Here is a 27,062-nt window from a genome sequence, read left to right on the forward strand (position 1 = left end):
ATGGAGAAACCATGGAAATGTAAGGACTGTGAGAAAGGATTCAATTGTCCATCCAAACTGGAAATCCATCGACGCAGTCACACTGGGGAGCGGCCGTTCATCTGCACGGTATGTGGGAAAAGATTCACTGGGTCCTCTGACCTGCTGAAGCACCAGCGAATTCACACTGAGGAGAGGCTATTCAGTTGTACTTCCTGTGAAAAGAGATTCAGCATTTCATCGAACCTCAAACGACACCAGCGAATTCACACTGGAGAGAGGCCTTTCACCTGCTCCAAGTGTGGGAAGGGATTCACTCAGTCATCAAGCCTGCTGAGACACCAGCGAATTCACACTGGAGAGAGACCATTCACCTGCTCTGTGTGTGGGAAGAAATTCACTCACTCATCCAACCTGCTGAGACACCAGCGAGTTCACACTGGGGAGAGACCATTCACCTGCTCCCAGTGTGGGAGGGGATTCACTCAGTTATCCACCCTGCTGAAACACCAGCGAATTCACACAAGGAGAGGCCGTTCAGCTGCGCTTCCTGTGTAAAGAGATTCAACCTTCATTCCACCTCAGTGTACATTAGTGAATTCACATTGGAGACAGGCCGTTCAACTGCTCTGAATGTGGAAAGGGATTCACTCATTTATCCAACCTGTTGAGACACTGGCGAGTTCACACTGGGGAGATGCTGTTCACCTTCTCCGAATGTAGGAAGGGATTCACTTGGTCATCCCACCTGCTCAGACAGCAGTGAGTTCACAAGTGACTGCAGAGGTTGGATTCTGCTGTTATTGCTGCTGTTAATCACATCCAGAACTGCACCATGTTCATTCTGACAGTTGTGGTTTGTTTCTATTGATGTTAATAATCCCTGTAACTGGGCTGAAGTTTAATATCTTGATGTCTGTTAAATAAATCAGTTTTGTTTCAAACTCTCAGAATGTCGAGTCCTTGATTTCTCCAGGATAAGAGGAGACTGATTGATGTCCTGTTGCCAACTGCTCCAATTTTGGATCTGGTCTCCTCTCTAACTCGAGATTCTTTCAATTCTCAGACCTTTGGTTACTCTCATGGAAACATCCCAGCTCCCCACACCTCCCAGAGAGCCTTGGGATCCAGGGAAGTATCAGTGTTAAAAACAGAAAATGCTGGAAATAACCAATACTTTTCCAAATGCCAATTGATTTTGTCCTGGATTATTGTCTCCAGCCTTTCCCCACCATTAATGTGAAGCTGATTGTCCTGGAATTGCTGTATTTTTGAACAGGGGTGCAACATTTACAATCTGTCAGTCCTTTGACACCACTACTATATAAGGAGGATTGGAAGATTGTGACCAGAGCCTCTACAAGTTCCATGTGAAGGATGCTGTCTCTGACAGTGCAGCAGTCCCTCAGTGTCACCCTGGAGTGTCAGCCTAGATAATGTGCTCAGGTTTATTAATATTTCCTCTTGTTATTGATGTGGATCATTAAGAAACAATGGACTCTTATGATGTCATCCAGTCCCAGTGCGATGATGTCATCCAGTCCCAGTGCGATGATGTCATGAAGACTATTAAATACCAGCGGAGCCTTAGTGGTGAGAACAGTTTTGTTCGAGATGGCAGCAAGTCCATTACTGATAGATCAGCAAATGGAGTGAATGGGAAAGAAAGTGAGGTAGCTGATGAACATCAGGAATAGTGTTGTAAATTATGAGGATGAGAAACATGTACAGTATATGTCCCCATCTCCCGACATTCTGCCCCCATCTCCCGACACTCTGCCCCATCTCCTGACACTCTGCCCCATCTCCTGACACTCTGCCCCCATCTCCCGACACTCTGCCCCATCTCCCGACAGTCTGCCCCATCTCCAGACACTCTGCTCCTATCTCCTGACATGCTGCCCCATCTCCCGACACTCTGCCCCCATCTCCCGACACTCTGCCCCCATCTCCCGACACTCTGCCCCATCTCCCGACACTCTGCCCCCATCTCCCGACACTCTGCCCCATCTCCCGACACTCTGCCCTCATCTCCCGACACACTGCCCCCATCTCCCGACACTCTGCTCCTATTTTCCGACACTCTGCCCCCATCTCCCGACACTCTGCCCCCATCTCCCGACACTCTGCCCCATCTCCCGACACTCTGTTCCTATCTCCTGACACTCTGCCCCCATCTCCCAACACACTGCCCCCATCTCCCGACACTCTGCCCCCATCTCCCGACCCTCTGCCCCCATCTCCTGACACGCTGCCCCCATCTCCCGACATGCTGCCCCATCTCCCGACACTCTGCCCCCATCTCCCGACACACTGCCCCCATCTCCCGAGCAGCCTGTCTCTACCTCTGCTGAACCCACACAGGATGCACCAAGTTGAAACCAGAGGAAAGGACTGGGTGAGAAATTGTAATTCACCAAGGGTGTGCACATGGGGGTCTAACAAAATATTAAGTTTCCTGTTTTTAACAATGAAACTTAAAACGCATTGATTGGAACCACTTCCAGCTCTTGTCCATTCTGACATCCCGTGGGCCAGCTCACCCTCTCACTGGGTTCATGCTGAATGTCAATCCAGGCTGGGAGCCATTGGGTGGATGTGCAATGGGTGGATGAGTGGCTGAAGGAATGTTCAGTTCACAGGGAGGGGGATGGGGGAGGGAGGTTGGTGCTGGTGGTGGGAAGTGTTCACTCTGAAGGAGTCCCACCTGAAACAGTGACCACTAACTTATCACTTTCCAATGGTGATTGACCTGTGTATTTCTCCAGGTTTGTTCTGTTCAGTATTTCAGTATTTATATATTTTTGTTTTTGCTAAAACATGTTCTTGTTTTGACACTGAAACACAAAGGATTTTAACTCTGTTAAAATCAATCTATATCGAGTACACAGGAGGACTCAACTGGTCCAAAATTCTTATGGTATCAATAAACCAAGATCCTACAAGATGTTTATTTGGGGAATTGTTTTTCTCTGAGACCCGGGGCAGTCAAACTATTACCCAAAGTTCAGATTTAGGCTTTGAGCCTGGGCTATGGGGCCCACATACATGGAGCACCATTACCGGATGTCCTTCATCCCCAGTTTTAATCACTCCACCACTGGTGGCCGGGCCTTCAGCTGCCTGGACCCTAAGGTGTGGAATTTCCACCCTAAACCCCTCCACCTTTCTAATTCACTTTCCCCCTTTCAGACACTCCTTATAACTGACCTCTTTGACCAAGCATTTGGTCATCTGACCTAATATGTCCTTATGCCTCTGTGAAACTTCTTGGGACAATGTATTACGTTAGAAACTCGATATAAATGTAAGTTGTTGCATTTGTTATTGTAATTCAGTCAGACCTGATCACTTATTGAGTCTGTATGAATGTAACTCAGATAGACACAGCTTGTGTTATAGTTCAGTGAGATCTGATCACTTACTGAGTGAGAGAGTCTGTATCAATGTAACTCAGATAGACACAGCTTGTTGGAACAGACCTGGGGAGAAGGAAGCTCTGAATTAATCACTGGATTTTCTGTTCTCCACAGTTGGGAAAAAAGATGATTCTTTCCAAACATCCAAATGACGAATCAAGTCATTAAAGATGATTTGTTGTTTTCAGCTGAATTATTTGGTAGAATTAGAGTGAAGGAGTGGGATTGACCCACAGGCTGATTCACCACTTTAAGGACAGGAAGAGAGAGAATCTGGAGAGGGGAAAAGAATTAATAGGAGACTGGGTACTGAATCTGGAACAATGAGCAGAGAGGGGGAGGAGTGTGTGGGACAGGGATTTATAGATTTGGGGGAATGAAAGGAGAAAGAATAATCCATAGAAACTAGAATAGTCTGTTCCGAATTTCTGTCCTGTACTGACATTGATGGCTTTTGTAAACTGTGTTTACATGGGATTAGAGGGAGAGGATTTTCAGATGGGAAACTCAAACCAAAAATCTTGCAAGATCTTACAGAATCACTGAATTCATAAATGATCAGCCTCTGATTATGGAAGGAAAAATGTTTGTCTGTTCTGTCTGTGGGGAAATATTTAAATCATCAGTGTGACTGGAAAATCACTGGGACACACACACGAGTTGGAATCGCATCTCGGGGTCAAACCTGACATCACGTGTGCAAAAAGTCAGGTTTACATTCAGACAGTTGTGAGGAAGAGGAATGGAGTTGGAAGCTCGGGAATGAAAACAATGGCTTTAGTCTTCCCAATACTTAATTGGAGGAAATTTCTGCACATTCACCACTGGACATCAGACAAACAGTCTGATAATTTAACAAAAGTGGAGAAGTGGAGAGAAGTGGTGGTGAGGTAGAGCTGGGCACTGTCAGTGTCCATGTGATAACTGACACTGTGTTTTCAGATGATGTCGTTGTGGGGAACATGTTGATGAGAAATAAGAGGAGGCTAAGGCTGGATCCTCTGGGGGACACCAGAGGTAACTGTGGGAGTGGGAAGGAAAGACATTCCAAGTAATTCTCTGGCTATGATTAGGAAGAGAAGAATGAAACCAGGAGAGAACATCCCCACCAAGCTGGACGACAGTGGAGAGGTGTTGGAGCAGAATGGTGTGATCAACATTGTTAAAGACTGCAGATAGGTTGAAGCTTGTGTAAATCAGTCTAAATTTGAGAGATCTACATATACAGTTTTTAAAAAAGCATATTTTCAGGATTATTAAAAGTTTTATGAGCCATAAAATGTTTGTAGAGGAGAAAACACCTTTCTGGCTGTATATCACATCAATAGATTCTGTTGTCGATAACTGAAACCCTATTGTAGTGACTATTAAAATCTGCTTGTGTGTGTAATTGGCAGTCATTTATATGAAATATCTTGTACACGCAGAAATGGAATTTCAAGATTTTATTTAGTGAAGAATTATAGAGAGTTATAAAGGGAATTATTAAGAATTAATTATACATGAGTCTAATTTACAATGTAGGCTTTACATTATATTATATTACATTATATTAAGTAGAGCAAGTATTTAGCTGCTTGAAGTGCTGTCTGCACAATAATGCAGTCCAAACTGTCTGTCTGAAGCCTCCTTCCCCCTGCCCCACTCAACATCTCCTGTAACCCCCAGATTTTCACTCTAAGGTCACACCAAGTCTGAGTCATTAAAATGAGGCCTCACTGGGAAAGGTTTGGGAAATGCTGTATTAATAGACTCAGCACTTTGTGTTTAACACAAAGCTGTTTTATTTGCATTTTATCCACAACATTAACCCTTATATCTATCTGGAGTTTATTAACATCAGCAGAAACATACAGCAATGAACATGGTTCAGTCCTGGATGTGATTAACAGCAAAATCCACTTACTGTCGTTACTCATGAATTCGCTGGTGCATCAGCAGGTTGGGTGCCTGAGTGAATTTCTTTCCACATTCGAAGCAGGTGAACGGTCTCCCCCCGCAGTGTGAACTCGCTGGTGTCTGTGCAGTGTGGCTGACAGACTGAATTTGTTCCCACAGATGGAGCAGGTGAATGGTCTCTCCCCAGTGTGAACTCGTAGGTGTCTCTGTAGTGTGGATAACTGAGTGAATCTCTTCCCACACTCAGAGCAGGTGAATGGCCTCACACCAGTGTGAACTCACTGGTGTGTTAGCAGTGTGGATGACTGAGTGAATCCCTTTCCACATTTGGAACAGGTGAACGGCCTCACCCTAGTGTGAATTCGCTAGTGTCCCAGCAGTGTGGATGACTGAGTGAATCCCTTCCCACACTCGGAGCAGGTGAATGGTCTCTCTCCAGTGTGAGTGTGCTTGTGTATAGTGAGTTGATAAGATTGCCTGAACCCAGCCCCACAGTGAGAGCACCTGAACGGTCTCTCATCAGTGTGAACACGTTGATGCGACATCAGTTCCTGGGAACTTTTATAGCACTTCCCACAGTCTGGGCATTTAAAAGATCTCTCGTCAGTGTGAACTCACTGATGTGTCATTAGGTTCGCTGAATTAATGAATCCCTTCCCACACTTTGAGCAGGTGAATGGTCTCTCCCCAGTGTGAACTCGCTTGTGTGTCAACAGGGTGGATAACTGAGTGAATCCCTTCCTGCACATGGGGCAAGTGAATGGTCTCTCCCCAGTGTGAGTGCGTCGATGTGTTTCCAGCTCTGATGGGGATTTGAATTGTTTCCCACAGTCCTCACATTTCCAAGGTTTCTCCCGGTTGTGACTGCGCTTGTGTCTCGACAGGCCAGATGATTCGCCGAAGCCTCGTCCACACACAGAACACGTGTACGGTTTCTCCCCACTGTGAATGGTGCTTTTTCCTTCCATGTTCAAAATCCAATGATATTCAGGTTACGATAAATTGGGCGACTCCGTCAGATCCTGATGTGATGTTTGGTTTGAGTTTCCTGACTGCAAGTCCTCCCCTTCTAATACCCTGTGAAATTGATTTAAAACAGTAAAAAGGGAGTGAGAGAAAACCCACAAAAACACAAAGGCAGGTTGTGAAATTGAGCTGAATGAATCTGGGAATTTGTGGGTTTGGCACTAGGAAAAAGTGACCATGAAAACTGCTGGATTGTCATAAAAATCCAACTGGTTTACTAATGTCCCTCAGGGAAGGGAACCTGCCACCCAGTCTGGGCCTATAGATGACTGTGCCCCCCACAGGAGGAGAGAGAGACAGACAGGGGTTGGCGTTGGGGGTGGGAGGGAGAGGAGAGAGAGACAGAGATGAGTGAGACAGCATGAAAAGGAGAGGGATAAAAACAAAAAGTGTTGGAAAATCTCTGCAGGTCTGGCAGCATCTGTTGAGAGAAAAACAGAGTTAACGTTTCGAATCCGTATGACACTGTTTTGGATTTGGTGAAGTAGAGGGGATTTACATTTCTACAACTCGACCAGACCTTCCATAGAATCTCCCAAACCCTCAACCTCCACCACCTACATGGACCAGGGTAGCAGATGTATGTGAACATCATCACCTCCAAGTTGACTTGTCTGACATTCAGTACTGGATGAACAACATTTCCTGCATTTAAACACTGGGAAGAGTGAAGCCATTATCTTCCGTCTCCGCTACAAACTCCACTCTAGATCCACTGGCTCCCTGCAACTGTCTGAGGCCGAGCCAGTCTGTTGAAAAATCTGTGTCACATTTGACCCTGACATGAGCTTCCAACCACATATCCACATCATCACCAAGACCGCCTATTTCCACCTCAGTAACATCGCCTGACTCCAGCCCAGTCTCAGCTCATCTGCTGCTGAAACTCTCATCCATTCCTTTGTTCCCTCTAGACTTAACTATCCTAATGCACTCCTGGCCGGTCTCCCACATTCAGCCTCCCTGTAATCTTGAGGTCATCCAAAACTCTGCTACCCGTGTGCTTACTCACACCATGTCTTGTTCACTCATCACCCCTGTGCTCACTGACCACCAAAGACTCAGGGTTAAGAAACACCAAAATGTTAAATTCCTCTTCCATATTTTCAAATCCCTATCTATGGAATCTCCTCCAGTCTCACACCCCTTCAATATATCTGCGCTCCTCAAATTCCAGGCTCCTGGGCATTCCTGATTTTAATTGTCCCACCTTCAGTGCCCCCACCTTCAGCTGCCAAGCCCATAAGCTCTGTAATTTCCCCCTAAACCTCTCAATACCTTTTTCCTCCTTTAGGATACTCCTTAAAACCTTTTGATTAAACATTCGCTCACCTGCACTCATGTCTTGTTATGTGGCTCAGTGTCGAATGTTTCTTTATAACATTCCTATCAATCACTTTGGAGCTTCCTATTACACAAAATGTGCAATGTAAATACAGAGTGTTGTTGTTGATTTGGACATATATCACTGCCCCTTCATCATCACTGGGTGAATAACCTGTAACTCCTTACCGAGCAGCATTGTGGGAGCAGCTTCAACACACGGACTGCAGCGGTTCAAGAAGGTCAAACATCATCTTCTCCACAGGCAACTGGGGATTGGCAATATTTGCTGGTCTTGCTAGTGAAAGGACAGGGGAGGGACTAACTGATTTGCTCTTGCAGAGAGCCAGCATGGGCACAATGGACTGAATGGCCTCCGTCTGTATTGTAATCATTCAGTGATTCAGTGACTTGATGAGAAAGGACCTACACTGGAGGCCAGGGACCAACTTCTGTAACCAACACCCACCCTGATTCAAACCAGCTCTTAATTGGTCCGTCTGTGTTTCTAGACTCGGTTCTGTCAGCAACGCCTGCAATAAAATAATAGCAAAATACTGCAGCTGCTGGAAATCTGAAATCAATAGAGCAAATGCTGGAAATACTCAGCACATCAGGCAGTATCTGTGGAGTTAACATTTCAGGGTGTGCAGAATGAATTAGGGGGAATAAAAATGGTGCAGAATTTGTTGGTCAAAATAAGCTCAGAAGTGGAATAGAAATGGACTGTAGCACAGGAAAAACAATTCCTGACTATGAGAGATACTGTGCGAAGGTAAAGCTGGGAAGACAGCAGCACATGGTCAGGGGATGGGCAGCAGTGGAAACTTCATTTAGTCACGGTCAGCAGGAGTAACAGTAAAATCCTAAACATAATTAAAATACACCCAGTATTAGAGACAGAGGGAGTTAGACAATGGCAGAGAGGTGATCAGGGAGGGCAGAGGTGAAACAGAGCAATAGATGGACATGGATTCAGATCCACAGTAAAGGAGCTACAGAGATGAGAATAAAACTAAAAGCTCTAAATTGTAGATGAATGGTGAAAAATACTCAACTCTGAAACTATCTCACTGTTTTCAATCGGAAAATCTCCCAAAATCACAGGGTGTCCAGGGGGGACTGAGGGGGTCCAGGGTGAGACCCAGTTGGTCCAGGGGGAGAAGAAAGGGGTGCGGGGGGAGACTGAGGGGGTACAGGGGGAGATGTAGGGGGTCCGGGAGGAGTCGGATGGGGTCCAGGGAGAGACCGAGGGAGTCCGGGGGAGACTAAGGGGGTCCAGGGGGAGACTGAGGGGGTCCGGGAGGGACTGAGGGAGTCCGAGGGGAGAATAAGGGGGTCCAGGGTGAGAATGAGGGTGTTCGAGGGGGAGACTGAGGGTGTCCAGGGGGAGACTGAGGGTGTCCAGGGGCAGACTGAGGGTGTCCAGGGGGGAGACAGAGGGGGTCCAGGGGGAGACTGAGGGTGTTCGAGGGGGAGAATGAGGGTATCCAGGGGGAGACTGAGGGTGTTCGAGGGGGAGAATGAGGGTATCCAGGGGGAGACTGAGGGGGTCCGGGGGGAGAATGAGATGGTCCAGGGGGAGACTAAGGGTGTCCAGGGGGAGGCTAAGGGTGTCCAGGGGGAGACTGAGGGGGTCCAGGGGGGAGACAGAGGGGGTCCAGGGGGAGACTGAGGGTGTTCGAGGGGGAGAATGAGGGTATCCAGGGGGAGACTGAGGGTGTTCGAGGGGGAGAATGAGGGTATCCAGGGGGAGACTGAGGGGGTCCGGGGGGAGAATGAGATGGTCCAGGGGAGACTAAGGGTGTCCAGGGGGAGGCTAAGGGTGTCCAGGGGGAGACTGAGGGGGTCCAGGGAGAGACTGAGGGTGACCAGGGGGAGACTAAGAGTGTCCAGGGGGAGACTAAGGGTGTCCAGGGTAAGACTGAGCTGTCCGAGGGGGAGACCAAGGGTCTCCAGGGGGAGACCAAGGGTGTCCAAGGGAGAAACCGAGGGGGTCCAGGGGGAGACCGAGGGTGTCTGAGGGGGAGACTAAGGGGGTCCGAGGTGGAGACCGAGGGTGTCCAGGGGGAGACTGAGGGGGTCCGAGGAGAGACTGAGGGTGTCCATGGGGAGACCAAGGGTGTCCAGGGGAGACTGAGGGTGTCCAGGGGGAGACTGAGGGTGTCCGGGGGAGACCGAGGGGGTCCAGGGGGAGACTGAGGGGGTCCAGGGGGAGACTGAGGGGGTCCAGGGGGAGACTGAAGGGGTCCAGGGGGAGACTGAGGGGGTCCCAGGGGATATTGAGGGTGTCCGGGGGGAGACCAAGGGTGTCCAGGAGGAGACTGAGGGGGTCTGGGGGGAGACCGAGGGGGTCTGGGGGGAGACCGAGGGGGACCAAGGGGAGACTGAGGTGTTCGAGGGGGAGACGGAGGGTGTCCAGGGGGAGACTGTGGGGTTCCAGGGGGAGACTGAGTGGGACCAGGTGGAGAATGACGTTGTCTGTGGGGAGACTGAGGGGGTCCGAGGGGAGACCAAGGGAGTCCAGGGGGAGACGGAGGGTGTCCAGGGGGAGACTGAGGGGATCCGTGGGGAGACCGAGGGGGTCCGAGGGGAGACCAAGGGAGTCCAGGGGGAGACGGAGGGTGTCCAGGGGGAGACGGAAGGGGTCCGGGAGGAGACTCAGGGGGTCCAAGGGAGAATGAGGGAGTCCGGGTGGATGCTGAGGGTGTCCAGGGGAAGACAGAGGGGATCCGGGGGGAGATGGAGGGGGTTCGGGGGGGGACTGAGGAGGTCCGGGGGGAGACTGAGGGAGTCTGTGGGGAGACCGTGGGTGTCCGTGGGGAGACCGAGGGGGTCAGTGGGGACACTGAGGGGGTCCGGGGGGAGACCGAAGGGGTCCGGGGGGAGACTCATGGGATCCGAGGGGAGACTGAGGTGGTCCGGGGGGAGACTGAGGGTGTCCGAGGGGAGACTGAGGGGGTCCAGGGGGAGACTGAGGGTGTCCGAGGGGAGACTGAGGGGGTCCAGTGTGATACTGAGGGGGTCCGAGCGGAGTCTGAGGAGGTCTGAGGGGAGATTGAGGGTGTCCGAGGGGGAGACAGAGGGTGTCCAGTGGGATACTGAGGGTGTCCAGGGGGAGACTGAGGGTGTCCAGGGGGAGACTGAGGGTGTCCAGGGGGAGACTAAGGGGGACTAGTGGGAGACGGAGGGGGTCCAGGTGGAGACTGAGGGTGTCCAGGAGGAGACCGAGGGGATCCGCGGGGAGACTGAGGGTGTCCAGGGGGAGACTGATGGGGTCTAGGTGGAGACTGAGGGGGTCAGAGGGGAGACTGAGGGTGTCCAAGGGGGACTGAGGGGGTCCGGGGGGAGACTGAGGGGGTCTATGGGTGTCTGAGGGCGTCCAGGGGGAGAATGAGGGTGTCCAGGGTGAGACCGAGGGTGTCCAGGGAGAGACCGAGGGTGTCCAGGGGGATACAGAGGGGGTCCAGGGGGAGACTGAATGGGTCCGTGGGGAGACTGAGGGTGTCCGAGGGGAGACTGAGGGGGTCCAGTGGGAGACCGAGGGGGTCCATGGGGAGAACCAGGGGATCCGGGGGGAGACCAAGGGTGTCCAGGGGGAGACTGAGGGGGTGCAGGTGGAGAATGAGGGTGTCCGGGGGAGACCGAGGGGGTCCGAGGTGAGACTGAGGCTGTCCGTGGGGTGACCGAGGGGGTCCAGTGGGAGACGGAGGGGGTCCGGCGGGAGACTGAGGGGGTCCTGGGGAAGACTGAGGGGGTCCAGGTTGAGACCGAGCGGGTCTGGGGGGAGAGTGAGGGGGTCTGGGAGGAGACTGATGGGATTCCAGGTGTCAACAGAGGGGGTCCGAAGGGAGACTGAGGCTGTTCGAGGGGGAGACGGAGGGTGTCCATGGGGAGAATGAGGTTGTCCAGGGGGAGACCGAGGGTGTCCAAGGGGAGACTGAGGGTGTCCAGGGGGAGACTGAGGGTGTCCGGGGGGAGACTGAGGGTGTCCAGGAGGAGACCGAGGGGATCCGCGGGGAGACTGAGGATGTTCAGGGGGAGACTGATGGGGTCAGAGGGGAGACTGAGGGTGTCCAATCGGGACTGAGGGGGTCCGGGGGGAGACTGACGGGGTCTATGGGGAGTCTGAGGGCGTCCAGGGGGAGAATGAGGGTGTCCAGGGTGAGACCGAGGGTGTCCAGGGAGAGACCGAGGGTGTCCAGGGGGATACAGAGGGGTTCCAGGGGGAGACTGAGTGGGTCCGTGGGGAGACTGAGGGTGTCCGAGGGGAGACTGAGGGGGTCCAGTGTGATACTGAGGGGGTTCGGGGGGAGACTGAGTGTGTCCGAGGGCAGACGGAGGGGGTCCTGGGGGAGACCGAAGGGGTCCGCGGGGTGACTCAGGGGATCCGAAGGGGGACTGAGGGGGTCCGGGGTGAGACTGAGGGTGTCTAGGGGGAGACTGAGGGTGTCCAGGGGAAGACTGAGGGGGGTCCAGCGGGAGACCGAGGGGGGTCCAGGCGGAGACTGTGGATGTCCAGGGGGATACAGAGGGGGTCCAGGGGGAGACTGAGTGGGTCCGAGGGGAGACTGAGAGTGTCCGAGGGGAGACTGAGGGGGTCCAGGTGGAGACTGAGGGGGTCCAGGGGGAGACTGAGGGTGCCCAGGGGGAGAAAGAGGGAGTCCAGGGGGAGACTGTGGGGGGTCCAGGAGGAGACTGAGGGGGTCCGAAGGGAAACTGAGCGGGTGCAGGGGGAGACTGAGTGGTGTCCAGGCGGAGACTAAATGCGTCCAGGGGGCCACTGAGGGGTTCCGGGGGGACACTGAGCGGGTCCGGGGGAAGACTGATGGGGTCCAGGTGGAGACTGAGGGGGTCCACGGGGAGAACCAGGGGATCCCTGGGGAGACCGAGGGTGTCCAGGGGGAGACTGAGGGGGACCAGGTGGAGACTGAGGGGGTCTAGGGGGAGAATGAGGGTGTCCAGGGGGAGACCGAGGGGGTCCAGGGGGAGACTGAGTGGGGGGTCCAGGGGGAGACCGAGGGGGTCCAGGGGGAGACTGAGGGGGTTCGAGGAGAGACTGAGGGTTTCCAGGGGGAGACCGAGGGTGTTCGAGGTGGAGAATGAGGGGGTCCAGGGGGAGACCGAGGATGTTCGAGGGGGAGAATGGGATTGCCCGGGGGAGACTGAGGGTGTTCGAGGCGGAGAATGAGGGTGTCCAGCGGAGACTGAAGGGGTCCAGGAGGGGACCGAGGTAGGCCAGGTGGAGAAGGAAGGGGTCCGGGGGGGAGACTGAAGGGGTCCAGGGGGAGATGGAGGGGCTCCGAGGGGAGACTGATGGGGTCCTCGGAGAGACCGAGGGGGTCCGGGGGAGACTGAGGGAGTCCGAGGGGGCACCAAGGGGGACCGGGGGAGACTGAGGGGTTCCAGGGTGAGACTGAGGGGTTCCAGCGGGAAACTGAGGTGGTCCAGGGGAGACTGAGTGTGTCCATGGGGTGATCGAGGTGTTCCAGTGGGAGACTGAGGTTGTCCAGTGGGGTGACAGAGGGGATCCAGGGGGAGACTGAGGTTGTCCATGGGGAGATGAGGGCTTCCAGGGATAGACTGAGGGTGACCAGGGGGAGACTAACGGTGTCCAGAGGGAGACTGATGGGGGTCCAGGGTGAGACTGAGGGTGTCCAGGGGGAGACTGAGAGGGTCCGAGCGGAGTCTGAGGGTGTCCGGGGGGAAGACCGAGGGTGTCCGAGGGGGAGACCGAGGGTGTCCAGTGGGATACTGAGGGTGTCCAGGGGGAGACTGAGGGTGTCCAGGGGGAGACTGAGGGTGACCAGGGGGAGACTGAGGGGGTCCGAGGGGGAGAGCGAGGGTGTCCGAGGGGAGACTGAGGGTGTCCAGTGGGAGACTGAGCGTGTCCAGGGGGAGACTGAGGGGGTCCGAGGAGCGACTGAGGGTGTCCAGGGGGAGACTAAGGGTGTCCAGGGGGAGACTGAGGGGGTCCCACGAGAGACTGAGGGTGTCCAGGGGGAGACCGAAGCGGTCCAGGGGGAGAATGAGGGGGTCCGGGGGAGACTGAGGGTGTCCAGTGGGAGACTGAGGGGGTCCAGGCGGAGACTGAGGGTATTCGAGGGGGAGAATGAGGGTGTCCAGGGGGATACTGAGGGTGTTCGAGGGTTAGAATGAGGGGGTCCATAGGGAGACTGAAGGGGCCCGCGGGAAGACTGAGGGTGTCCAGGGGGAGACAGAGGGTGTCCAGGGGTGAGACTGAGGGGATCTGAGGGGAGAACGAGGTGGTCCGGGGGGAGACTGATAGTTTCCAGGGGAAGACAGAGGGGGTCTGGGGGGAGACGGAGGGGGTCCAGGGGGAGACCGAGGGGGTCCAGGGGGAGACTGAGGGTCACCAGGGGGAGACAAATGGTGTCCAGGGGGAGACTGAGGGGGACCAGGGTGAGACTGAGGGTATTCGAGGGCGAGAACGAGGGGGTCCATGGGGAGACTAAGGGGTCTGGGGGGAGACTAAGGGGGTGCCGGGGCAGCTGGATGGTGTCCGGGGGGATACAGAGGGGGTCCGGGGGGAGACTGAAGTTGTCCAGCGGGAGACAGAGGGTGTCCAGAAGGAGACCGATAGTCTCCAGGGAGTGACAGAGGGTGTCCAGGGGGAGACCGAGAGGGTCCGTGGGGAGACCGAGGGGTTCCAGGAGGAGACCGATGGTGTTCAGGGGGAGCCCGAGGTGGTCCAGTGGGAGACCAAGGGTGTCCGAGGGGAGACTGTGGGGTCCAGGGGGAAACTGAGGGTGTCCAGGGGAGACTGAGGGGGTCCAGTGGGAGACTGAGGGTGTTCGAGGGGGAGAATGAGGGTGTCCAGGTGGAGACCGAGGGGGTCCAGGGGGAGACTGAGGGTGTCCAGGCGGAGACTGAGGGTGTTCGAGGGGGAGAATGAGGGGGTCCATAGGGAGACTGAAGGGTCCCGCGGGGAGACTGAGGGTGTCCAGGGGAGAGACCGAGGTGATCCGAGGGGAGACCGAGGTGGTCCGGGGGGAGACTGATAGTTTCCAGGGGAAGACAGAGGGGGTCCTGGGGGAGACGGAGGGGGTCCGGGGGGAGACTGAGGGAGTCCAGGGGGAGACCGAGGAAGTCCAGGGGGAGACTGAGGGTCACCTGGGGGAATCTGAGGGTCACCAGGGGGAGACTAATGGTGTCCAGGGGGAGACTGAGGGTATTCGAGGGGGAGACTGAGGGTGTCCAGGGGAAGACTGAGAGTGTTCGAGGAGGAGAACGAGGGGGTCCATGGGGAGACTAAGGGGTCCGGGGGGAGACTGAGGGGGTCCAGGGGCAGATGGAGGGTGTCCGGGGGGAGACTAATGGGGTCCAGGGAGAGACCGAGGGGCTCCGGGGGAGACTGAAGGGGTCCGAGGGGAGACTAAGGGGAACCAGGGGGAGACTGAGGGTGTCCATGGGGAGAATGAGGCTGTCCAGCGGGAGACAGAGGGTGTCCAGAAGGAGACCGATGGACTCCAGGGGGTGACAGAGGGTGTCCAGGGGGAGACCGAGAGGGTCCAAGGGGAGACCGAGGGGGTCCAGGGGGAGAGTAAGGCTGTACGAGGGGGAGACGGAGGCTGTCCATGGGGAGACTGAGCGTGTCCAGGGGGAGACTGCGGAGGTCCGGGGGGAGACTGAGGGGTGTTCAGTGGCAGACCAAGGGTGTCCAGGGGGAGACAGAGGGGGTCTAGGGGGAGATCGAGCGTGTTCAGGGTGAGACCGAGGGTTTCCAGTGGGAGACCGTGGGCGTTCGGGGGGAGACCGAGGGTGTCCCAGTGGAGACCGAGTGGGTCCAGGGGGAGACCGAGTGTGTCCAGGGGAGACCGAGGGTGTCCGGGGGGAGACTCAGGGGGTCTGGGGGAAGTCCGAGGGGGTCCCTGGGGAGACCGAGGGGATCCGAGGGGAGCCCGAGGGGGTCCAGGGGGAGACTGAGGGTGTCCGGGGGGAGACCGAGTGTGTCCGGGGGGAGACCGATGGTGTACGTGGGGAGATTCTGGGGGTCCGAGGGGAGACTGAGGGTGTCCGGCGGGAGACTGATAGTTTCCAGGGGAAGACAGAGTGGGTCCGGGGGGAGACAGAGGGGGTCCAGGGGGAGACCTAGGGCGTCCGGTGGGAGACCGAGTGGGTCCGGGGGGAGACCGAGGGGGTCCGAGGGGAGACCGAGGGTGTCCAGGGGGAGACTAAGGGTGTTCGAGGGGGAGAATGAGGGTGTCCATGGGGAGACTGAGGGTGACCAGGGGGAGACTGAGGGTGACCAGGGGGAGACTGAGGGTGTCCAGTGTGAGACTGAAGGTGTCCAAGGGGAGACCGAGGGGTTCCAGGGGGAGACGGAGGGGGTCCGGGGAGAGACCGTGGGGGTCCGGGGGGAGACCGAGGGGGTCTGAGGGGAGTCCGAGTGGGACAGGGGGAGACCGAGTGTGTCCTGGGGGAGACCGAGGGTGTCCGGGGGAGACCGCGGGTGTCTGGGGGGAGACCGAGGGGATCCGAGGTTGTCCGAGGGGAGACCGAGGGGGTTCCGGGGGGAGACTGAGGGGTTCCAGGGGGAGAGTGAGGGGGTCCAGAGGGTGACTGAGGGTGTCCAGGGGGAGACTGAGGGTCACCAGGGGGAGACTAATGGTGTCCAGGGGGAGACTAAGGGTGTCCAGGGGAAGACTGAGCGTGTCCTGGGGGAGACTGATGGGGTCCAGGGAGAGACAGAGGGGCTCTGGGGGGAGACTGAAGGGGTCCGAGGGGAGACTTAGGGGGACCAGGGGGAGACTGAGGGTTTTTGAGGGGGAGACTGTGGGTGACCATGGGGAGACTAAGGGAGTCCGAGGGGAGACTGAGGGTTTCCGAGGGGAGACCGAGGGGGTCCAGGGGGAGACCGAGGGTGTCTGACGGGGTGACTGAGGTGTCCGGGGGGAGACCGAGGGTGACCAGGGGGAGATTGAGGGGGTCCGAGGAGAGACTGAGGGGGTCCAGGTGGAGACCGAGGGGGTCCAGCGGGTGACTGAGGGTGTCCAAGGGGAGACCGAGGGGGTCCAGGGGGCGTCCTAGGGGGTCCAGGGGGAGACTGAAGGGGTCCAGGGGGAGACTGAGGGTGTCCAGGGGTAGACTGAGGGGGTCCGGTGGGAGACCGAGTGGGTCCGTGGGGAGATTGAGGGGGTCCAGGGGGAGACTGAGGGTGTCCAGGAGGGAGACAGAGGGGGTCCAGTCGGAGACTGAGGGTGTCAAGGGGTAGACTGAGGGGGTCGGGCGGGGAGAATGAGGTGGTCCAGGGGGAGACTGACGGTGTCCAGGGGGAGACTGAGGGTGTCCAGGGGGCGTCCTAGGGGGTCCAGGGGGAGACTGAGGGGGTCCAGGGGAGACCGAGGGGGTCCACGGGGAGATCATGGATGTCCGAGGGGGAGACCGAGGGGGTCCAGGGTGAGACCGAGGGTGTCTGAGTGGGAGACTAAGGGCGTCCGAGGGAGTGACTGAGGGGGTCCAGTGGGAGACTGAGGAAGTCCAGGGGGAGACCGCGGGTGTCCAGGGGGAGACCGAGGGTGTCCAGGGGGCATCCTAGGGGGTCCAGGGGGAGACTGAGGGGGTCCAGGGGGAGACCGTGGAGGTCCAGGGGGAGACTGAGGGTGTCCAGGGGGAACCTGAGGGTATCCAGGGTGAGACTGAGGGTGTCCAGGGGGAGACTGTGGGGGGTCCAGGGGGAGACTGAGGGTGTCCAGGGGGAGATTGAGTGTGTCCAGGGGGAGACTGACGGTGTCCAGGGGGAGACTGAGGGGGTCCTATCGGAGTCTGAGGAGGTCCGAGGGGAGACTGAGGGTGTCCAGGGGGGGACTGAGGGTGTCCGAGGGGGAGACCGAGGGTGCCCTGTGCGAGACTAAGGGTGTCCACTGGGGGACTGAGGAGTTCCGGGGAGAGACTAAGGGTGTCCAGTGGGAGACTGAGGGGGTCCGAGGAGAGACTGAGGGTGTCCAGCGGGAGATCGAGGGTGTTCGAGGGGGAGAATGAGGTTGTCCAGGGGAAGACTGAGCGTGTTCGAGGAGGAGAATGAGGGTTGCAGGGGTAGACTGAAGTGGTCCTGGGGGAGACTGAGGGGCTCCGGGGGGAGACTGAAGGGGTCCGAGGGGAGACTAAGGGGGACCAGGGGGAGACTGAGGGTGTTCGAGGGAGAGACTGAGGGTGTCCAGGGAGAGACTGAGGGTGTTCGAGGGGGAGAATGAGGGTGTCCATGGGGAGACTGAGGGTGTCCAGGGGTAGAATAAGGGTGTCCAGGGGAGAGTCAGAGGTGGTCCATTGAGAGACTGAGGGTGTCCAGGGGGAGACTGAGGGTGACCAGGGGGAGACTAATGGAGTCCGAGGGGAGACTAAGGGGGACCAGGGGGAGAGTGTGGGTGTTCGAGGGGGTGACAGAGGGTGTCCAGGGGAAGACTGAGGGTGTTCGAGGGGGAGAATAAGGGTGTCTATAGGGAGGCTGAGGGCGTCCAGGGTGAGACGGAGGGTCTCAGCAGGTCTGGCAGCATCGGTGGAGAAGAAAAGAGTTGACGTTTCAAGTCCACACGACCCTTCAACAGAACTGAGTGTAGTTAGGAGAGGGGTGAAATATAAGCTGGTTTAAGGTGGGGGGGCGGGGGGAGAGAAGTTGAAGGTGGGGTGGTTGTAGGGACAAGCAAGCAGTGATAGGAGCAGATAATCAAAAGATGTCACAGACAAAAGGATCAAAGAGGTGTTGAAGGTGGTGATATTATCTAAGAAAAGTGCTAATTAAGAATGGATGGCAGGACACTCAAGGTACAGCGCTAGTGGGGGTGGGGTGGAAAGACTGACAAGGTATTAGTTGTAGATTTAAAAATAATGGAAATAGGTGGGAAAAGAAAAATGTATATAAATTATTGAAAAAAACAAAAGGAAGGGCGAAGAAACGGGGTTGGGATTCGGGGAGGGAGTTTAAGATCTAGAGTTGTTGAATTCAATATTCAGCCCGGAAGGCTGTAAAGTGCCTACGCGGAAGATGAGGTACTGTTCCTCCAGTTTGCGTTGGGCTTCACTGGAACAATGCAGCAAGCCAAGGACAGACATGTGGGCAAGAGAGCAGGGTGGAGTGTTAAAATGGCAAGCGACAGGGAGGTTTGGGTCTTTCTTACGGAAAGACCGCAGGTGTTCTGCAAAGCGGTCGCCCAGTTTGCGTTTGGTCTCTCCAATGTAGAGGAGACCGCATTGGGAGCAACGACTGCAGTAGACTAAGTTAGGGGAAATGCAAGTGAAATGCTGCTTCACTTGAAAGGAGTGTTTGGGCCCTTGGACGGTGAGGAGAGAGGAAGTGAAGGGGCAGGTGTTGCATCTTCTGCGTGGGCATGCGGAGGTGCCATAGGTGGGGGTTGAGGAGTAGGGGGTGATGGAGGAGTGTACCAGGGTGCCCCGGAGGGAACGATCCCTACGGAATGCCACCAGGGGGGGTGAAGGGAAGATGTGTTTGGTGGTGGCATCATGCTGGAGTTGGGGGAAATGGCGGAGGATCATCCTTTGAATGCGGAGGCTGGTGGGGTGATAAGTGAGGACAAGGGGGACCCTATCATGTTTCTGGGAGGGAGGAGAAGGCGTGAGGGCGGATGCGCGGGAGATGGGCCGGACACGGTTGAGGGCCCTGTCAATGACCGTGGGTGGTAAACCTCGGTTAAGGAAGAAGGAGGACATGTCAGAGGAACCGTTTTTGAAGGTAGCATCATCAGAACAGATGCGACGGAGGAGAAAGAACTGAGAGAATGGGATGGAGTCCTTACAGGAAGCGGGGTGTGAGGAGCTGTAGTCGAGGTAGCTGTGGGAGTCGGTAGGCTTGTAATGGATATTGATGGACAGTCTATCATCAGAAATTGAGACAGAGAGGTCAAGGAAGGGAAGGGAAGTGTCACAGATGAACCATGTGAAAATGATGGAGGGGTGGAGATTGGAAGCAAAATTAATAAATTTTTCCAAGTCCAGACGAGAGCATGAAGCCGCACCGAAGTAATCATCGATGTACTGGAGAAAGAGTTGTGGGAGGGGGCCGGAGTAGGACTGGAACAAGGAATGTTCCACATACCCCATAAAGAGACAGGCATAGCTGGGGCCCATGCGGGTACCCATAGCCACACCTTTTATTTGGAGGAAGTGAGAGGAGTTAAAGGAGAAATTATTCAGTGTGAGAACAAGTTCAGCCAGACGGAGGAGAGTAGTGGTGGATGGGGATTGTTCGGGCCTCTGTTCAAGGAAGAAGCTAAGGGCCCTCAAACCATCTTGGTGGGGGATGGAGGTGTAGAGGGATTGGTCGTCCATGGTGAAGAGGAAGCGGTTGGGGCCAGGGAACTGGAAATTGTTGATGTGACGTAAGGAGTCAGAGGAATCACGGATGTAGGTGGGAAGGGACTGGACAAGGGGAGAGAGAAGGGAGTCAAAATAACGAGAACTGAGTTCCATGGGCAGGAACAGGCTGACACGATTGGTCTACCGGGACAGTTCTGTTTATGGATTTTGGGTAGGAGGTAGAAGCGGGCTGTCTGAGGTTGGGCGACTATCAGGTTGGAAGCTGTGGGAGGAAGATCTCCAGAGGAGATGAGGTCAGTGACAGTCCTGGAAACAATGGCTTGATGTTCAGTGTGGGGTCATGGTCCAGGGAGAGGTAGGAGGAAGTGTCTGCGAGTTGACACTCAGCCTCTGCGAGATAGAGGTCAGTGCGCCAGACAACAACAGCACCACCCTTGTCAGCGGGTTTGATGACAATGTTGGGGATGGACCTGAGAGAATGGAGTGCAGTAAGTTCAGAGAGACAGATTAGAATGGGTGAGAATAAATAAAAGTTGGTCACCAGGAAATCCAATGCCTAATTCAGAAGCAACGTCTTTAACCAGAGATAAAAGCAGAAAATGATGGAAATACTCAGAAAATCTGGGAATTTCTGTAAATTGAGAACCAGAATTATATTTTCAGGTCTTTCCACTGATCCTGTACAGTTCCGCTGACAAGTCACAGACCTGAAATGAAAACTATGGCTGTCCACAGACGCTACCAGACCTGTTTAGAATTCGAAAATGTTCCGTTTTTATTTCAGATTTACAGCATCGCCTTTCCTTTTTTCTTCAGAAGAGAATGTAGAGCCCATTGCCAGAAGCATTAGAGGTCCAAGTCTGTGCTGGACACGCCTAGGTAAAGTCACACTGTGAAAACATCATTCAGCAGCTAATTATGGAAAAAGGTTTACTCGATCATCTGATTAGTTGACACAGCAGCTGTCACATCTGATGGAGAAAATTGACTGATTTCATGCATGGGAAGGCATTTACTCAGTTTTGCCACCAGTGAACAATCCAGCTATAAAAGTTCAAAGGATTTGCTCCGCAATAGGCGCATTCTTACTGACAAGACGGAGTTTAAATGTTTGGTGTATGGAAGGAGAAATCACTTCTTCACCTCACCTGCGAAGAATCCAGTGAATTCACATCTAACTGTAGGGGTTTGTACTGTTGTTAATTACACCCAGGACAAAAGTATGGTAGAGGCCGATGCAATTTATTGTATCAATTAATTGTATAATTTAAATCATGACCATAAATCTGCAATTACCATCGGATCATAAAAATATATTGGATAATTAATTATATCCTCCCACCCAGCATTCAATGCGGGACAGAATGTGCCCTATCCGGAGCGCCATGGTCTTACGCATGCGCATTGAGGAGTCTGATTCGCACCTGCGCATTGCGGGCTCTTGGCTGAGCATGCGCAGTTCTGTCCTGTGACTGGAGCCGCAGAAAGTGGGTGAGAAAATGGCGACTGGAGCAGAATAACAGAGTTAGTGGGTGGGCGGGAGGAATGGAGCCAGCGGAGTGGGCAGGGAGATTTTATAAACACTTGGTGCAGGCCGCAGACCCTTAATAAGAAACTACAGGCCCCGCGTTTGCAGCGAACAGACCGGAAATGACTGGGCCTCTCCCTCTGCTTGGCCCGGGGGCGCGGCTGTGCAGCAGGGCGCATGCGCGGTCATCCTGGTCCAGGTAGCAGGAGGAAACAATGTTGTGAATATCCTGGACTGACAGGGATGGATTTTGGAAACTCCTTTTACAGGGGGTTAGAAGGGGAGGATTTACACACAGCAGACTCAAACCAAGAGAAATATTTCTCAATTTCTGCCCTGGACTGACAGTGATTGATTGTTTTATAATCTTTTCATAGGATATCACATGGGAAGGATTTGCAGACGGGAAAACAAACATAAGATCAAGATCTGACAGACACACTGGATTCATCAACCTTTGAAAGTAAGTAATGAGTTTCAGGTCATTATCACTCATTGTGTAAAATTTTTGCTCACACCCCTCCTGTAAATCTTGCTTCATAACTTAAATCTGTGTCCCATAACCCTTTTATGATCAGATAATGTGAACAGCTTTTCTTTAACTACCTCATGTAAACCAATCATTAACTTGTATACCTCTATCAAATTTCCCCTCAGTCTACTTTGCTCCAAGGAGAACAACACCAGTTTTTCCAAACTAACCTAAAATCCTTCACCCGTTGAACCACTCTGATAAGTCTCCTCCGCACCCTCTTAAGGACCCTCACATCCTTCATAATGTGTGGTGATCAGTGGTTTACACAAACCCAGATGTTCTGTGTCCATGTCTGTGATGTCATCACACATCGACAATTACACTGTGACATCAGCACACATCGATAATTACACTGTGACATCAGCACACACTGACAATTGCGCGGTGACATCACCGCACTCCAGGGTATTTCCTCAACTGGGAGATTTTTCTCTGACTTCAGTGCTTCTGATATCTTTCCAGCTACAGTCTCCGGCAGGAGTTTCCAAAGCTGAAAAGAGTTAAATTGTTTCACAGGTGAGTAGTTTTGACAATTCATCCACAATTTGGAGCTTTTAGTCCTCTGTTATCTGTGTGAGGTCCGACAGCTCTGCGGCTGGTGTGACTCCTTTACTGTGGATCTGATTCTGTGTCCATCCATTGCTCTGTTTCACCTCTGCCCTCCCTGATCACCTCTCTGCTGTTGTCTAACTTTCTCTGTCTCTAATAGTGGGTGTATTTTAGCTCTGTTTAGCATTTTATGGTTACTTCTGCCAACTGCTGCCCTGACCATGTGCTGCTGGCTTACCAGCTATAGCTTCCCACCATGTCTTTCATAGTCAGGAGTTGTTTTTCCTGCGATATAGTCCATCTCTCTTCTACCCCTGAGCTTATATTGATCATCAGATTCTGCATCATTTTTATTCCGTCGTTCATTCTGCACCCCTGAAATGTTAACTCTGTTTCTCTCTCCACAGATACTTCCTGAGCTGCTGAGTATTTCCAGCATTTTCTCTTTTTATTTCAGATTTCCAGCAGCTGCAGTATTTTGCTAATATTTTATGGGCAGGCAAAGTTACTGAGGTGGAAATAGGCGGTCTTAGTAATATGTAGTCAGAAGCTCAGCTGAGGGTGAAATGTGACACTAAGATTGTGAAAAGTCTGGCTCAGCCTCAAAGTTGTCAGCGAGATGGATGGCATTGATGGTTAGGGAGTGGAGTTTGTAGCAGGGATTGAATACAATGGCTTCAATCTTCCCAATATTTAAATGGAGGAAATTTCTGTTCATCCAACACTGGATGTTAAACAAGTCAGGATGGTGTGTGACTTGGAGGGGAACTTGGAGGTGATGGTGTTCACATACATCTACCCTGGTCCTTCTAGGGGATGGAGGGTTAGGGTTTGGGAGATGTTGGTAGAATTGTAGATGCATAAAATCCCTTTCCTTCACCCCCTGCCTCTCCCATCTCCCTCTCTATTTCCCCCAGTAGATGCTGGTGTTTTGTATAGTACCTGACCAGTTGGCGGGTTCCCTTCCCTGAAGGACATTAGTGAACCAGTTGGGTTTATATTACAATCCAGCTGTTTTCATGTCACTTTTTCCTGGTACTGGCCCCACAAATTCCCAGGTTCATTCACTTCAATTTCACAACCTGTTTTTGTGTTATTGTGGGTTCTCTCTCATTCACTTTTGTCTGTTTAAACTATTTCCCCAGGATTTTCAATCGGGAAACCCAGCATTTCATCAGAATCTGACGGTGTCGCACAATTAGTCAAAACCTGAATTTCATCGCATTTTAAGCATGAAAGATAAAACCGCTTTTCACCGTGGGGAGAAACCGTACACGTGTTCTGTGTGTGAACGAGGTTTCAGCCGATTATCTGACCTGTCGAAACACAAGCACAGTCATACTGGAGAGAAACGATGGAAATGTGGGGACTGTGGGAAAGGATTCAATTATCCATCCAGGCTGGATACTCACCAGCGCACTCACACTGGGGAGAGGCCTTTCACTTGTTCTGTATGTGAGAAAGGGTTTGTTGATTCATCCACCCTCCTGAGACACCAGCTCATTCACTCTGAAGAGAGGCCGTTCACCTGCTCCGAGTGTGGAAAGGGATTCACTCGGGCATCCAACCTGCTGAGGCACCAGCGAATTCACTCTGGGGGGAGACCATTCACCTGCTCCGAGTGTGGGAAGGGATTCATTCAGTTATCCTACCTGCTGACACACCAGAGAGTTCACACTGGGGAGAGGCCATTTACCTGCTCCGAGTGTGGGAAGGCATTCACTCAGTTATCCAACCTGCTGACACACCAGCGAGTTCACACTGGTGAGAGGCCATTTACCTGCTCCGAGTGTGGGAAGGGATTCAGTCATTCATCCCACCTGCTGACACACCAGAGAGTTCACTCTGGGGAGAGACCATTCACCTGCTCCGAGTGTGGGAAGAGATTCACTCGGTCATCAAACCTGCTGATACACCAGAGAGTTCACTCTGGGGAGCGGCCGTTCACCTGCTCCAAGTGCGGGAAGCGATTCACTCAGTATTCCAACCTGCTGACACACCTGCAAGTTCACACTGGGGAGAGACCATTTACCTGCTCCGAGTGTGGGAAGCGATTTGTTAATTTATCTGATCTGTTGAGAGACCAGCGAATTCACACTGGGGAGAGACAGTTCACCTGCTCCCACTGTGGGAAGGGCTTCACACAGTCATCCCACTTGCTGAGACATCAGCAAATTCATACTGGAGAGAGGCCGTTCATCTGCCCTGTATGTGAGAAGGGACTCACTGTGTCCTCTGACCTCCTGAAGCACCAGCGAATTCACACTGAGGAGAGGCCGTTCAGCTGCTCCGAGTGTGGGTAGGGATTCACCTGGTCATCCCAACTGATGAGACACCAGCGAGTTCACAAATAACAATCAGGATTCTGCTGTTAATCACATCCAGGACTGAACCTTGTTCATTGGAGTCTGTTTCTGCTGATGTTAATAAACTCTAGCCCAGTTATTGGGGCTAATATTCTGGATAAGTACAAATAATATATATTTGTGTTAAATATCACATATTGAGTCTTGTTAATATCTCTAACACAAGTTAGTTTCTCTGGAAGGGCTCTCCCTCTCCCCTCCCTCCTCCATCCTCACCTCTAACAACAAGTGTAAGGAGCTCATGGAGCTTCTTTGTCACTAAGATTGAGACAATCCAATCAGCTGCCTTTGCTGCTTCCCTCCCTTCCACTAACCCAATGGGACAAACTGTCTCTATAATTTTCCTCCTTGTTCAAGCCGTGAACCCATCTTTCATTAGCTTCTTTCCCATCTCCTCTCATGCCCTCTCAGAGCTCACTTTGTCCATGAGACACACCTCTTGCTCCATCGACCCTATTCCCACTAAACTGCTGATTACCCAACTACCCCATGTTCACTGAGATTGTTCATGGTTCTCTCCTGGTAATATCCCTCTCTCTCTTCTGGTAATATCCCTCTATCCTTCAAATCATCACCCTTTCCTCAAAAAACAATTACTTAACTCTACTGTCCTTGCAAAGTATTGACCCATCTTTAACCCCCAGTTCCCGTCTGAACTCCTGAAAAGTGTTCACACCTCCCAAATCCGTCTCCATCTTTCCCAGAACTCCTTGCTTGAATCCCTCCAGTCAGGTTTCTGCCCCTGCCACTGTACTGAAACAGCTCAGATCAAAGCCACCAATGACATCCTATGTGACAGTGGCAAAGGGAAACTATCCCTTCTCAACCTGCTTTGACAAGGTTGACCACACCATTCTGCTCCAACACCTCTCCACTGTCGTCCATGGGTGGGGCTGTTCTCTCCTAGTTCCATTCTTCTCTAATCACAGTCAGAGAATCACTTGGAATGTCTTCCCTTTCCACTCCCACAGTTACCTCTGGTGTCCCCAGAGGATCCAGCCTTGGCTTCCATTTATTTCTCAGCAACATTCTCCCCACAGCGACATCATCTGAAAACACAGTGTCAGTTATCACATGGACACTGACAGTGCCCAGCTCTACCTCAGCAACACCTCTCTCGACTTCTCCACTTTTGTTAAATTATCAGACCGTTTGTGGATGTGCAGAAATTTTCAATTAAATTTTGGGAAGATTGAAGCCATTGTTTTCATTCCTGAGCTACCAACTCCATTCTTTATCCTATTTCTATCAGGTCATCTCTCAGCCTTCTCTTTTCTAAGAGAAAAGAGCTTCAGGCTGTTTAGCCTTTCCTGGCGATTATAACCTATCCGTTCCTGTAACATTTGTGAATGAACTTTTATGTCCTTGGCCCTTGCAAGGCCTGACAGCAGTTTCGAGTTTGTATGACACTTCTTCAGAGGGCGTCTCTATTGGACAGAGTGGTTTCTGGGCCGCAGAGAATTGTGTGATTTTGAAAATGGGAGAAGAAAGCACCATTCACAGTGTTCTGCATGTGGATGAGGTTTCAGCCGATCATCTGGCCTGGTCAAAACATAAATGCAGTCACAACTGAAAGCAGTTGTGCAAATATTGACACTGGGAAGGGATTCATTTACCCATCGAAATTGGAAACTCATCAGAGTGTTCACACTGAGGAGAGGCCATTGACCTGCTTAAAGTGTCAAGGGATTCACTCCGTTATCCCACCTGCAGACACACCAGCGAGTTCTCACTGGGGAGAGGCCATTCATCTGTGCTGTGTGGAAAGAGATTCATTAATTTATCCAACCTGATTGCACATCAGAGCTTTTAAATTTCAAGACTGTGGGAAGTGCTTTACAAGTTCTCAAGAACTGATCCGCCAGCAATGTATTCATACGGATGAGAGACCGTTCAGATGCCTTCTTTATGGGACTGGATTCAGGCAATCATCCCACCTCTCTCTGCACAAGCACTCTCATACTGGGGAGATGCTGTACACCTGCACCGAGTGTGGGAAGATATGCATTCAGTCATCCCCCCTGCTGAGACATCAACGAGTTCACAGTGAACTACAGTCATTGGATTTTGCTATTAATAATGTACAAGAATGAACTATACCCATTGGGGTCTGTTTCAGCTGATGTTAATAAACTCCAGCCCAGTTA

The 27,062-nt window shown here is 53.1% G+C and overlaps 1 protein-coding gene and 1 long non-coding RNA gene across 2 annotated transcripts in view; both read left to right on the forward strand.

The window, feature by feature from the left end:
- LOC144698549 (uncharacterized) lies at positions 1-27,008 on the forward strand. Its single transcript, XM_078570482.1, has 3 exons — positions 1-467; positions 23,853-24,824; positions 26,720-27,008. Exons 1-3 carry the CDS (start codon positions 1-3, stop codon positions 27,006-27,008), a joined length of 1,728 nt encoding a protein of 575 aa, XP_078426608.1.
- LOC144698290 (uncharacterized) overlaps positions 1-27,062 on the forward strand; it is a 493,807-nt gene that overhangs the window by 400,684 nt on the left and 66,061 nt on the right. The gene's annotated exons all lie outside the window — the stretch shown is intronic.

This window comes from Cetorhinus maximus, chromosome 23, assembly GCF_964194155.1.
Source record: "Cetorhinus maximus chromosome 23, sCetMax3.hap1.1, whole genome shotgun sequence".
In the NCBI taxonomy this organism is placed as follows: Eukaryota; Metazoa; Chordata; class Chondrichthyes; order Lamniformes; family Cetorhinidae; genus Cetorhinus; species Cetorhinus maximus.

Coding starts and splice junctions, on each gene's coding strand:
- LOC144698549 (XM_078570482.1), top strand. CDS start 1: ATGGAGAAACCATGGAAATGTAAGGACTGTGAGAAAGGATTCAATTGT. Junction 468..23,852: donor TGTGGGAGGGGATTCACTCA/GTTATCCACCCT, acceptor ACGAGGTTTCAG/CCGATTATCTGACCTGTCGA. Junction 24,825..26,719: donor CGAATTCACACTGAGGAGAG/GCCGTTCAGCTG, acceptor ATTGCACATCAG/AGCTTTTAAATTTCAAGACT.